The sequence below is a fragment of the Schistocerca cancellata genome, chromosome 5 (assembly GCF_023864275.1).
Source record: "Schistocerca cancellata isolate TAMUIC-IGC-003103 chromosome 5, iqSchCanc2.1, whole genome shotgun sequence".
Taxonomy (NCBI): Eukaryota; Metazoa; Arthropoda; class Insecta; order Orthoptera; family Acrididae; genus Schistocerca; species Schistocerca cancellata.
Window position 1 is genome coordinate 246,666,175 of NC_064630.1, and position 13,302 is coordinate 246,679,476.

General features: G+C 40.1%; 1 protein-coding gene across 1 annotated transcript in view; it reads left to right on the forward strand.

Moving 5' to 3' along the window:
- Window positions 1-13,302, forward strand: part of LOC126187618 (NF-X1-type zinc finger protein NFXL1) — a 119,795-nt gene that overhangs the window by 21,410 nt on the left and 85,083 nt on the right. The window contains exon 3 of the mRNA XM_049928811.1: window positions 4,303-4,430. Coding sequence (XP_049784768.1) covers window positions 4,303-4,430 — 128 coding nt within the window. The remainder of the gene's footprint in view (window positions 1-4,302; window positions 4,431-13,302) is intronic.

The following is a 13,302-nucleotide window of genomic DNA, read 5'->3' on the forward strand; positions in this document are numbered from 1 at the left end:
TTTGGGAAGGTGTTGGCATTACACTATTGTGCCAACGGAGTTCCTTGAATCGGTACCTGAGGTAATATTAGATACATCCTCATGCCATGGCACTAGAGGTTGGGTGCAAATTTAGGAACGTGCTTCCGGAGGAGATATTTAAATCCCAACAGAGACCCAGAAATAATAATAATAATAATAAAATATTTTACTATAATGATAGTACAACGTGTGAAAAAAAAAGTGAAGCACCCAGAAACATGGTCGGATTTAATCTCCTTTTGTAAACATACACACCATCAGTGGGTATGTAAATGAGAGTTGCAATTCTCTATGAAGCACAGAATGGCCGCCAGATTACAATAGTATTGCCCATGTTTAGTGTTGTTGCCAGGCCTGGTAGGGTGTAGACAAGGCTTAAACAGTGTCAGATGTTGAGTGATCACTGTGAAAGACAAAAGATACTGAGTAGTCATGTGAGACAGTGTTATCAGCACTCAGAGAGTTTGAAAGGGGCCTTATTTTGAGTCTCCATTTGGCCTGCAAGTTGAATAGTGCAGTATCCAGATTTGTGGGGAATTCAGACGTGACAGTGACCCTATTTTGGACTGCATGGTAATATGAGAGCAGGCATACTCGTCATTATGTTTCTGTTTGAGCAAGTCTGACCACCAAATGGGAGACATCACCATATTGTACACCAAGCACATTGTATCGTGTTCACATCTGTGCCTGTCATCCAAAATAATGGACTCTTGCAAATTCTATGTCATCCTATACCATTTACTGGAGAGTAGCAACAGCCAGACTAGGGATCGCCCTCTGCATAAGCTGCTGTTAACATGACAACACAGATAGCTGCATTTGGAGTGGTGCTGTTATCGGGGAGCGAGGACTGCTGCTGATGAATGGTGTCAATGATGAATTGTGGTTCTGCGCTACCCCAGACAGCCAGTATGGCAGTAAACTATGGAGTCGTCCCATTCTTCCTTAGGAGAGGGCACAGTGGTGTCACACGTGGTGTCATAGTTGGGGAGCCCCCAGATATGACTTCAGGTCATGGTTGGTAGTGATTGAGGGACTAACAGCACAACAGAATGTCATGGACATCCTGTGTCCTCATGTGTTACCTCATTCCACGGTATTGTCATGCCATTTCTCAAAGAACACTGCTCCTCCACACATGGCATGTTTGTCTATGAACTGCGTGTATGATGTTTAGGTACTCCCATGGGCAGCTAGATCCCCATATCTGTCCCTGATAGGGACCAGCTCGGGTGCCAATTTTGTCCCAGTGTCAGTATCTAGGATATCAAGGTCAAGGTACAACAGTTGTGGGCCATCTTGTCTCTGGAGAGGATGTGATGAATCTGACACCATTTCCAACCAAATCAGTGCATGCATCCACACCAGAGGGGGTAGAATGTTGTACTGGTAAGTGGGATAATACTGCCAAGTTTATTGTAAACTTGAGTCGATTTTGTAATCACAAAAATAACATCACATATCCTGTTACCTGTGACATTTCATTTCATTTTCTCCTATAATTGTGGGTGTTTCACTTTGTCAGACAGTGTACTTTCTTTACATTAGTGTTTAGCACATCACTGAAGCATGACTTGCAAGCAATTGCAGTCCAGAAAAATACACAATTTTAAAAGTATTTGTCTGAAAATTTAAAACAGATTGTTTGTTGTGTACTTGATTTAAGAACTGTAGTAGCATGAATGTCTAACAACTTTTTGTATAATAATTTACACAATATAAATGGTATTCCAGAAGGAATGGTCAATCTTCAGAGATATGATAGAAACAATTGTTTGAAGCAAAAAAGTCTAGTAAACAAGGGCTCCAAAATGCACATCTTAGGAGCTATGAGCACTTGTTCAGTGGAAGAGATGTGTTCCATAACAGTGAAGATCAACAAGTGCTCATAGCTCTTAATGTATGCACTTTGGAGTCCATGTTTGTTTTACCTTTTTTTCCTTGTTTTAGTCCATACTACCCCTTCTGGAAATATGGAAAGCAAAGCACTTGCAGTAGGAGAGCTTTGTTTCACAGTATTGCAGATTAACTGCTCATACCTCTTAAAGTATGCATTTTCAGTGATTGATTCTGTCATCCTAGAGTATTGACCATTCCTCCTGGGATATCCTGTGTAATCGATGTGTGCAATCACTGTTATTAGTGTCTCACTTACTAATACAATTGTGAACAGAGGTCTGCAGACAATGACTATGTGAACGTGTTAAGTGGGTGGAACCCCCCCACCCCCCTTCTGCCTCTATTCCTGCCAAGTGGTGGGTCTTCCACATCTGTCTGCTTTACTCAGCTTCCTGTGGTTTGCTGGTTCTATCTGGAGTCTCTGAGTCTCAAAATATTTTGAATTTGTTGTTTTCTGCAGCAGATACAATCAGCTGGTGAATGGGTACCATTTTCTATCTGCAGTATGTTCTGCAACCACACAGCCAAGCCATAGACAAGCAACTGAAAAGTATCTTGTATCAAATGTAGCCTCCAGTTCTGTAGAATTTTTTTGCCATTTTTTGACTTAGTTTTTGTGGAATTTTATTCTCCGAAAGCTATCTGACACATGTGGAAATCAACCTGTGTAAAAATGTAAAGACTTGGTAGTGAAAAGACCTTGGGGGAGAGAGGGTTTGTATATTACCCCCATGACCACGTCCCTTGAATCTGCACCTGCTAGAGATAACACTGGCATGTGTCTCCAAAACTTTGGTGGAATACATCCTCTTCCTTTGACGCAGCTTTAATTGAAGATGATAGTTATCCGAGATAGTGGGGAACTGAAATTAATCATTCTAAATGAAGCATTGCCACCCTCAGCAGTTCATGCTTCCCATACATTGCATCACTGCAAATATAGCCATGAGTGAAGCAAAGTTAAAAGTGCCTACTCATTGTATGATAGTTCTGTAGACTGACTTCTGGTAATCTTCAACCAGTGATTTGAGATGAAATGAGACGACGTCCGTTGCTTGTGTTCAATGGGCAGGTAGAGACATGAACAGGTTATGTTGCTGTGTGACGAAGTGTCTGTCCATTATATATCCTATCAGGCCTGACATAATCTTGTGGTGACCACACTCATGTGATGAGGTGATCATTCTACACTCACAACAAAACCTTTAAACTCTAATAATTTACATGACCACTGATGCTGTTGTATATATATGGGACCATTCCTTTCAGGGCTGTAGCTTGTTTGTTGCATGAGTGTAGTTTGTCCTTCAAGGAACTATCATTTGAAGTGGTATGTGGAACAATGCTGCCTCCACTGTTGAGACATTGTAATCCTTTACTCAAGTGTGTGATATAACAAACAATTCTCATCATCACAACATTTGAGTACTTTGTTCTGAATTTGATTGTATTATTTAATGTTGTAGGCAGTAGAGTTTGCATGCTGGCTTCTTATAGCCACAATTTTGCCATGATTTTACAGTGCTTCATTTCTGTAAGGACTGATTACTAAAAATAAGACTTTTTTGAGGATAAAAAGCTTTGGTATGGAACAGTGGAAGTTTTCAGTCCGCTGAAGACATCTGGAAAAATTATTTGATAATTGGTATTCATGAGTAGATACCTTGAGTTTAGAGGCAGTACATTTGAAAATGTGACATGAATGTGTGTGTATTACTCAATTTTCTTAGTACACTTATTATACAATGCTAAACCATAGACAAACAATGGGAAATCCAGGATGGAATGTAACAATATTATAAAAGGACAGGTGATACTCTACATGTAGTGGAGATCCTGAGTGGCAACTATCCTTTCCATAATATTGCTAAACCATAGAGTAGAACATAAAAGTCAGATTTGTGCTTTGCAGTTAAACTGTAGTTCTTGTCTAAGCAAAGAGATAAATAGAAACAAACAAAATGTGTACTTGTGTGGATAGAAGGTACTCATATGGATAAACACGTACACACACACACGCACACACACACACACACACACACACACACACACACACACACGCACACACGTGTATTTGAAATTTTGCTTCCTAGAGAGAAGTTCTGGCCAGTAATCCTGTTTGCCTGGAAAAAAGAAAATATACATATATTCATTTTTTCTCCCAATAATAGTGTTGTCCCATTTACAGAAAGAGAAGATATTTCCAATAAACAAAGAAATAATTTTTTTCTTACTTTTTTAAGTAAAATGGTTCCTTGAGTACCATACTCCATAATCGTTTCAGAACTACTGCTTGGTTCTTATAGTCACTATACACTTTGTGTGAAGAACATATGATGAGAGGAGGCATGTGGCAATATTTTTTAATTTCTTTTACAGATATGGAGCTGCATAAAATGTTATTGTTTCTTCCACTTAATTTGCATCCAGCGGTGGGCAAAAGACAGTATCATGCATCAGAAACAAGCAGAAGAAGACACTCGCCACTTGAAATACGAATTCACCTGGTATGCAATTCATTGATATTTGTCTTAAATTGTTACTAATTACCCACTGAATTTACTTTAAGCATAGTTAATTAGAAGTAATCTCCCTATCTGCATCACCATTTACAAATTTGCACCAGTGTCATTCAGTTATATGTAACATAAAATAAAAAAATTGAAATGCAATTTGCAGAACCAGCTCTTCCTTTTCCTGGAATACAGATGAGAACACAGTTTTTTTGTCCTCCTCTTAAGTCTCCTGTATTACCTCTCTTCCTGTACACAGACTGTGTGGTTGTAAAAGTGAGATGTCTCTGCCTTTTTAACGAGTGTGAGGGGAGGAGGGATGGGGGAGGACTTACGCTTCTTACCGTAAATGGGGTTGGCTACAAATGACAGATGAATCGCAGTATGGCTTCTATGGTTTGAGTTGCACAATACACCATGCGTACTGTTCAGTGTGCCTGACTGTACACGTTCAGCAGTAGACAGTTGTGGCACTGTTAGTTAGATAATCCCATCCACCAAGGCAAAGTTGTACCAAATCAGACAGGAAAAATCAATTTTTTATTATCATGACACCAAAAACTGCATAAAAAGCCAAAGGATGTCAGTTTCTAATTGTCATGAGATGGGCACAAGACACATTCAATATGCTGTCCACCGTTTTCTGCCACAAGTTGAAATGGAGAAGCAGCATGTTCCACAACAGATCAATGTGTCCTGGGGTCACATTCAGAATGCATTGTGCGTATGGGCCTTCAATTCAGTTACATTCATAATTGGAGTGCTAAACACATCAGTTGATCTGGATGGCCAGGACATAGGGAAATGGTGACTGATAATTCTAGCATTTCTGAAATGCATCTGCAGCAGCTCCTTCACTGGCTGTGCATTGTGTGGAGGAGCACCATCTTGCATAAAAGTGATCATATCCTCACATCCAAATTGCTGAAGGGTTGGAATGACATTGGTGCACAAAAGACTCCCATGCCATTTACCAGTGATGGTACAGGTAACATGACCCGCAGGACTAATCTCCTCAAAAAAATGCAGCCTTATGATAAATGGTGTTGTCAACAAGCACCACACAGTCACCTTCACAGAATGGAGGGATACCGGTTGATGTGTGTGCCAGTTTTTCATTGTCCATATTCTGAAATTCTGTGTATTCACATGTCCTTGGAGATGGAAATCAGCCTTGTCTGTCCACAAGATGTTTCATGGCCATTCATTTTCCACTTCAATGTGAGCAAGAAATTCTTGCTAGGACATTGGGGGGGGGGGGGGGGGGGGGGGGGGGGGAGCAGCTCGTGTTTGTGTGATTTTGTATGGATAGCAGTGCACAATGTCTTGTAGGGTTTTATGCAACGTGCTCGCAGGCATGTCCAACATTTGGGCAGTTCCACTTGCACTGTATGTTTGTTCGCCACAGCTCGACCCCCCCTGCAATGCTGTGGCCTCATATTGGACAGACGTCAGATCAACTGCTTTCCTCCCTGTGCCACATTGCACTTCAAAAGAACCTGTCTTTTCAAATTTTGCAGTCTTTTCTCCAGACCCTTAGCAGACATCAAACCAGTGCCATTTTTCATACCCTTGAGTGTCTGGAACTTCTACAGGGGTACTGGCACACACTCACTGCTTTTAAAAGAATGTTACCAGCAGTGCGTGATCCTTCAAAAGCCAGTTATGTTGGGCATATCAGATGCAAACTGGGGAACAGCCTGTCGGTACACATATTCTTAAGCTTACAGCGTGTAATATTACCCTCACACACTTCACTATTAAAATTCTCGTAGTCTCTTCATTATTTTTAAAAGCTTCAAGAGGCGTAAGACATACAAAAGAAGACCTTTTTACTTATCTTGATTTTCTCTTCTTCTTGTTGGCTCTAATTCTTGTTGTGTTTAGGGGTACATTTTATAACATTGTGGGTTCTTGTTGAACTGAAATCACTAATGAAGATTTGCCTGTTGCTATGAATATCTTTTATTTAATCCCATTCTTCTAAATCATGCTGACTTTAGAATTTTCACTTCTATCACACCAAAAATTAGATTATTAGTGAGACACACTGATTCCATCAGAGGCATGCCCGTCACTACTTACATTCTGTGGTACTAACAATATTCCAAAGAGTTTACAAACTTTCTTGATGCCCAAGTCTGTATTTATGAGGATTTGGAAATGGTCCAATGTAAACATTGAAAAATTTCTTTACCTCAGATGTCAACACTTTAGACAGGATGTTACTGATATCCGGCAGTTCTCCCATGTTTTTATGGAACAATGATTTCAGATGATGAAAAACCTGGTGAAGAATGTTGTAAGCTGTTCATAATATCCTCAAAATCACTGACATATTCTATCCAACTGATACAATTCATACTACAATATGTTCTAAACAGTCTTCCAATCTCTCTCATATGTCTTTCTGCAGGGTTACTCAAAGGATGGTACACTGAGGTTAGAATATGCCTTATTTTTGCATGGTAAACAAAATCTTTCCAAGCTTGTGATGTAACCTGAGAACCATTATCAGATAAAATTGTTTTAGGTTACCCACCTGATGAAAATGTGTGTTTTCAAACTTACAGAGATAATTTGTTTACTGATACCTTTCTTAAGAGGAAACAGCTTTATGAACTTTGAAAATACATCAACCACCACAAAAACATAACAAAATCCATTCTTAGACCCTCGTAAGGCTCCATAAACATCAACAGACATGAGATCTAGGCTACTATTAGGTAATATATTTTGTGTTTGGCTCCTACTTGTTTGGTTACTTACCTTCACTCTTTGACATCTGTCACAGCTGGCAATCTTCTTCTTGACTCTTCTTCCTATGTTATAAAAACAGATGTTTTCTTGAATCTTTTGGGTGCATTTGGTTGATCCACAATGAAAAAACTCTCATATGTATAAGTAAGTAAAGTATCAATACATTGTTCCGGCCAACATAGTTTCCAATCCTCTGAGTAAGTCTTATGTCTCCTGAATAAAATACCCTTGTGTACCTTATAATACTGTTCTGTCTTTTCTCCTACTTTCTTACCCAGCATGCTCTTAACCAACTTCCAGTTTTGATCATGATTTTGATACCTGCAGATGTCTTTGCAAATTTTCAAAATATCTTTTTCCTCTTTTACACCTTTCAAGTACATAATTTTAAATTATTTTTCTCCTTCTCCAGAGTTTTTAGATAATTCACCTCCCAAAGGTAGCCTAGACAAAGCATCAGCGACTACATTGTCTGTGCCCTTAATGTATTTGATTTCATAATTAAACTGTTGTAAAAATAAGGCCCAATGAGTAATTCTGTTATGGTACAGATTACACACCTGAAGATATAATGCTTTATGATCAGTATAGATGATGACTTTGTGGTGTAGTAAGTAATTTTCAAATTTGTTGAACACCCAATGTATAGCCAAAAGTTTTTTCTCAGTTAAAGTGTACGTCTTTTCATGTTTCTGCAATATTCTGCTAGCAAATGCAAGAGATCTATGTTCAAAAACACCATCAACTTCAACCTCCTGAAATAAATGAGCACCAAATCCAACATCACTACTGTCTATCATAATACAAAAAAGAAGAGACAAATCTGGTCTGAACAGTATCTGACACTGACACAACTGTTGTTTGATCTCATTGAAAGCATTTTGACACTCCTGATTCCAATCCCAAACGGTATCCTCCTTCAAACGTTTGCACGAGCATGGAGCATTCAAAGCATAGCTGCTACAAAATTTTCTATAAAATCCAGTCAATTCAAAAAATGATTTAAGCTGTTTTTTGTTATGCAGAGTAGGAAAATTAGCAATATCATCAAGTTTTTCTTTATCAGGTGCAATTCCTTTTTCAGATATAACATGTCCTAAAAATTTAACTACTTCCACACCAATGTACCGTCCCTATTCGTATAATTTTGTCCATTCAGAAATTCACTTTTAATTCTCCCTTGTTCAGCTTCTGACAAAAATTTATTTAAAAAACTTTTTTCGAAACTTTGATATGTTTCCACTGACTTAAATTTAGATTTACCCAAGACAGAACTTCGCCTTCAAGATATCTTTTGGTCATCACCCATGTATATGTATGTATGTATGTATGTATGTATATACAGGATGATTCCATGGTGATGATGATAAAACTTTCAAGGCTGATGGAGAAGGATGAATGTATCAATATGAGTTAAGGGTCCCTGTACAGGAAACAGTTATAAGTGAAAACCATTCTGACACCTCTGACAGTGAAATACATGTACTGGTACTGTTGTTGCTAAGGTTTTAGGGTAGACAACTTTCAGATGTGATAGCATGGACCAAAACAAGAAAAAATGTCTGGTAAACATGGGCTCTAAAATGCGTACCTTAAGAGATGTGAGCACTTGTTTAATATGCGATGTGGTTCACAGTAGCAAAGATGGGCAAGTGATCATAGCTCCTCAGGTACACACTTTAGAGCCCATGTTTACTCGACATTTTTTCTTGTTTTGGTCCATGTATTTGAGATTTAGACGAAAAGTGGCCAGAAGGAAAAGGGAGAGGATTGTGAAAGGGTGGCCGATGCACCAGAGGATGGGAGCAGGGATGCAAGATAGGACTGCAGGAGGGAGAGCCTGTAGATGCAAGGATAGGAATGTGGCACACAGGCATGGGAACTGGTGAGTTTGTACGAGGCACGATGGCAATGACATGGGGGAATGGAATGGGAAGGGTTGACAGAACAGTGGAAGAGGAGACTTTGGGGAAGAAGGTAAGGGTGCGGAGGTTACCTGTGATGGAGGCCAGATGTTTACGGTGTTCAATGATGTGTTGCAAATTTTACAAAAACAACTGTCATGTACGGGGTGGTTACAATTAAACTTTCACTACTTGAACCAGTGTAGAGAAAAAACATGTTATGCAGTTAATAAATGTTACCCTCTTGTTTAGAAATTAAAATGTATTGCTTTATTCATTATTTCTCTTCCACTTGTCATTACAAATGTTTTCACATTATAGAAATGATGTTCAGACTGTATGCTGCAGGATTCATGTTGTTAGTAGTGTTAGTGTCATGACTTGCTTTAGGCACTGGTATGGGTGTGGCGATGTAGGGATGAAACACAAACATCAGTTTGTGTTACAGTTGCAGACACTCAATATGGGTCTGTACAACATGAGCAGGGATTTACTTGCAAAGCTGTCTCATCAAGCAGTAGTGCTGCTGCTCTTCTTAGATATCAGTTGGTTAAAGGCATATGGAGAGTTCCTCTTTCCACATCAGTAGTTGAAGAATGGGGTTCAGATGTTCAAATTAACTGCCAATGAACATTTGAGAAGTTCCCCTGCGTAATAAACGCATCACTGTGTGGTGTGGCTTCATGACACAGTTCATAATTGCCCCATTTTTCTTTGAAGAACTCAAACCCCAAGGACCAAGGACATGCAGACATACACCCTGCCAACATATGATCCCCACTCTACAGGGGAGAGGAGCTTTGGACTCAACAGCTTTGCTACATGATGGAGCTCCACCTCACATTATTCATGAGGTCACTTGGGTATTCCATAACACATTTGGAGAAGACCAGTTGATTGATCATTCGTTCCGAACTGCATGGCCCACAAGATCACCATGTTTGAACCCTTGTAATTTCTGGCAGTGGCAGTACCTGAAGGACAGTGTTTATCAATGGGAGACTAACACACATTGGAGGTTGAAGATGAGCATAGTGAGAGAGGTAGCCAACATCCAACCTGAGATGTTTTGAGCAGCAGTAGAGCAATCTCTGGTGCTATCATTGATGCAGATGGTCATCACAGTGAGCAACATTTGCGACCTGGAATGTAAATATGGAACACAATTATCAAATGTTACCCTCTCATGTGGGAATTAAAATGTGTTTCTTTCAGTGGGTTTTTTTCTCTCCCGCGTGACCTTACAAATGTTTCCACAATCTTTCATTGTTCTACAATCACTTGTTTTTCATGGGGCCTCTCTCAAGTAGCAAAAGTTTAATTGTAACCACCCTGTGTGTAGTTTATAAAGGCTGGTGCTGGGGCAAGAATCCAGATTGCATAGGCTGTGAAGCAGCCATTCAAAGCAATCATTTTGAGCTGAGCATCTTGCTCTGCCACTGGATGGTCAACTTTGCTTTTGACCACAGTCAGGTGGTGGCCATTCATTTGATTGCACAGTTGGCGTTTGTGCCCACATAAAATGCTGTGCAGATATGGCAACACAGCTGGTATATGCTCTGGCTGCTTTCACAGGTGGATGTGCCTTGGGTGTGATAGGATAAGCCCTTGATGGAGGCTGGAGGAGGATGTGCTGGGTTGGTGAATCAGACAGATCTTGCACTTTGGGTCTTCGATGGGGGAAATGACTATCAATATCCTGAACTATCCCTAAGACAATACCACTTCCTAGCCCTTGCATAGGGATCATATCACTGTGGAAGGTCCAGCTGCAATATCTGTCCAATTCACCCACCTAGCACATCCAGGTTTTGTCCTGTCCTAGGCTTATCCTTTTCCATCAAAGGCAGGGCCACCTGTGAAAGCAGCTCTGCTGCAATTTATCCACATTTTCTGTGGGTGAGACCACAATCCACCAGACCACCGGAATGAATGGCCACCATCAAACTATGGCCAAAAGCAGAGTCAACCATCCACTGGCGGAACTCTTTGCTGAGCACATAATGCTTTATTTTTGGGGGTGCTTCAAAACCTGTGCCATCTTGATCCTTCCCTCCAATACCAGCTTTTTCGAACTACGTAATGGGAGTTGTTCTAGCAGGGCATTCAGTACCAAAATCACCCTGGCCTCAATCACCACTAACCCACTGCACCCACACCTTCTTCCCCACAGTCACCCCGTCCTCTGTTTTGTCACCCCTTCGCAGTCCACTCCCCCACATCACTGTCATCATTTGTTGCATAAACTCACTGCTTCTGGTGCCTGTGAGTCACATTCTTGTCCTTTGCACCTACTGGCTCTACCTCCCACATTCTTATTTTGTACACCTGGTGCCTTCCTCCTAGCCATCAGCCAACCTTACTCTAGCTACAAAAAAGATTCGTTTGAAAGCTAGTGAAGGTTTCAGTCTTGTTTGTGTATAGGTAGATGACTGAACACCTCTACTATTCAGTGAGTTGTTACATTTACTTCTAAATTACTTTTCCCTGAAATAATCAAACTATCTGTGTTCAACATTGCTACAAAATTGACATTATTGAAGAAAACCCTGATGCATCATCTTGAATAATTTCAGGCGCCTCATAAAATTACTGTATCCAAATTTTCATGAATACTGCCTTTGACATGTTCCACATTGATTGGCTGCCACTTAAGGTAAAAATATGAATATGATTTTCTAAGCTGAGATTCATCACCCCCAGTGATTTAACATCCATTGCCAGATAGAGGCCTCCACCAGATGTCTACATGGGTTATGGTTTTGGCTATCCATGTCACTCTTTAATGTTCCCCTGTATCATCCAACCAACTCACGTTAGGTCATTGTTTTGATCTTTCTTTATGTCTTGAAATCCAGCAAAGGTCTTCCTTGGTCCACCTCCATTATACTGTCGTAATTACGAAGGGTGTTCAATAAGTAATGCAACACATTTATTTTCTGAAAACAGATTGGTTTTATCCAGAATTCCAATACACCATATCAGGCCCCACTCGTCTGGCTACAAAATCCTAATTTTCAACATAATCTCTGTTCAGTGCAACTTTACTCCCTTACTGGGAGGGCCTGTATGACTCTGTGGTTGATGTTGGAGCCAACATTTTGCTGCATCAATAACTTCCCTATAATCCATGTACTGCTTCCTGTGGAATGCATCCCTCTTTGGGCCAAACAGATCGAAATTGGAACACATGAGATCTGGGCAGTAGGGTGGATAGTGAAGAACAGTCCAGTGCAGTTTTATGAGCTGCTTTCAGGTGCACAGACTTGTATGAGGCATTACATTGTCATGGAGAAAGAGAAGTTTGCAGTTTTATGACGATAAACACATTAAAGTCATTTTTTCAATTTCCTAAGGGTAGCACAATACACTTCCAAGTTAGGTTAGGTTAGGTTAGCATTTTGTATCTGGTTTGAAGTGGTGAAACATTGTGATGATCAGCCTCAGAACATGCAAAAAATTTCTCACAGATGGTCCATATTTGCTCTTTATGGTCTTCTATTAGATAACGAGGAACCCAGTGGACACACTCTTTTGAGTACCCTAACTGGTGGATTAGAGTGTCAGCACTACCAACAGAGACATACAATTGTGCAGTAAGGCGATTGTAATCCATCGATCACCTCAAATAAGAGTGTCTGCATGTTCCAACATTGCAATGATTACAGCTGTGTGTGGCCGGTTGGTGTGTGGGAAATTGGGCAGGTTTGCATGACCTTTCTACGACGATGACAGACTTCCTCTACCAACGTCTCAGCATTCGTTTGTTCATTGCCAGATCTCTGTAGACTTTCTGCAAGCACCTACGAATGTCTGCAATGCTCTGGTTTTCTGCTAAAAGAAACTCAACGATAGCTCTCTGCTTGGAACTCACATCCATCATGGATGCCATTTTAAAGGCTTCATATACCACCACCACCAATCAGAAATTCATGAAACTAAAGGGGGTGAAGTGGCAATATTCTGCGATGTCCTACAACAAATTCCACATTTTTTCAATTGAAATTGGCTGTGAAAGAAAAGTGTGTTGCATTAATTGTGGTATTCCCCTCGTATATTTTCCACACCAGTCTGTCCCCTGATCCTTTTACTAGTTCTCTTTTTTCTCGAATCACTCCTAAGATGCTCTTCTTCATTGCAACCCTCAGTGTTTGAGTGATACTCATATTACAAGTCCATATGTCACTCCTGTTAATTCAAAG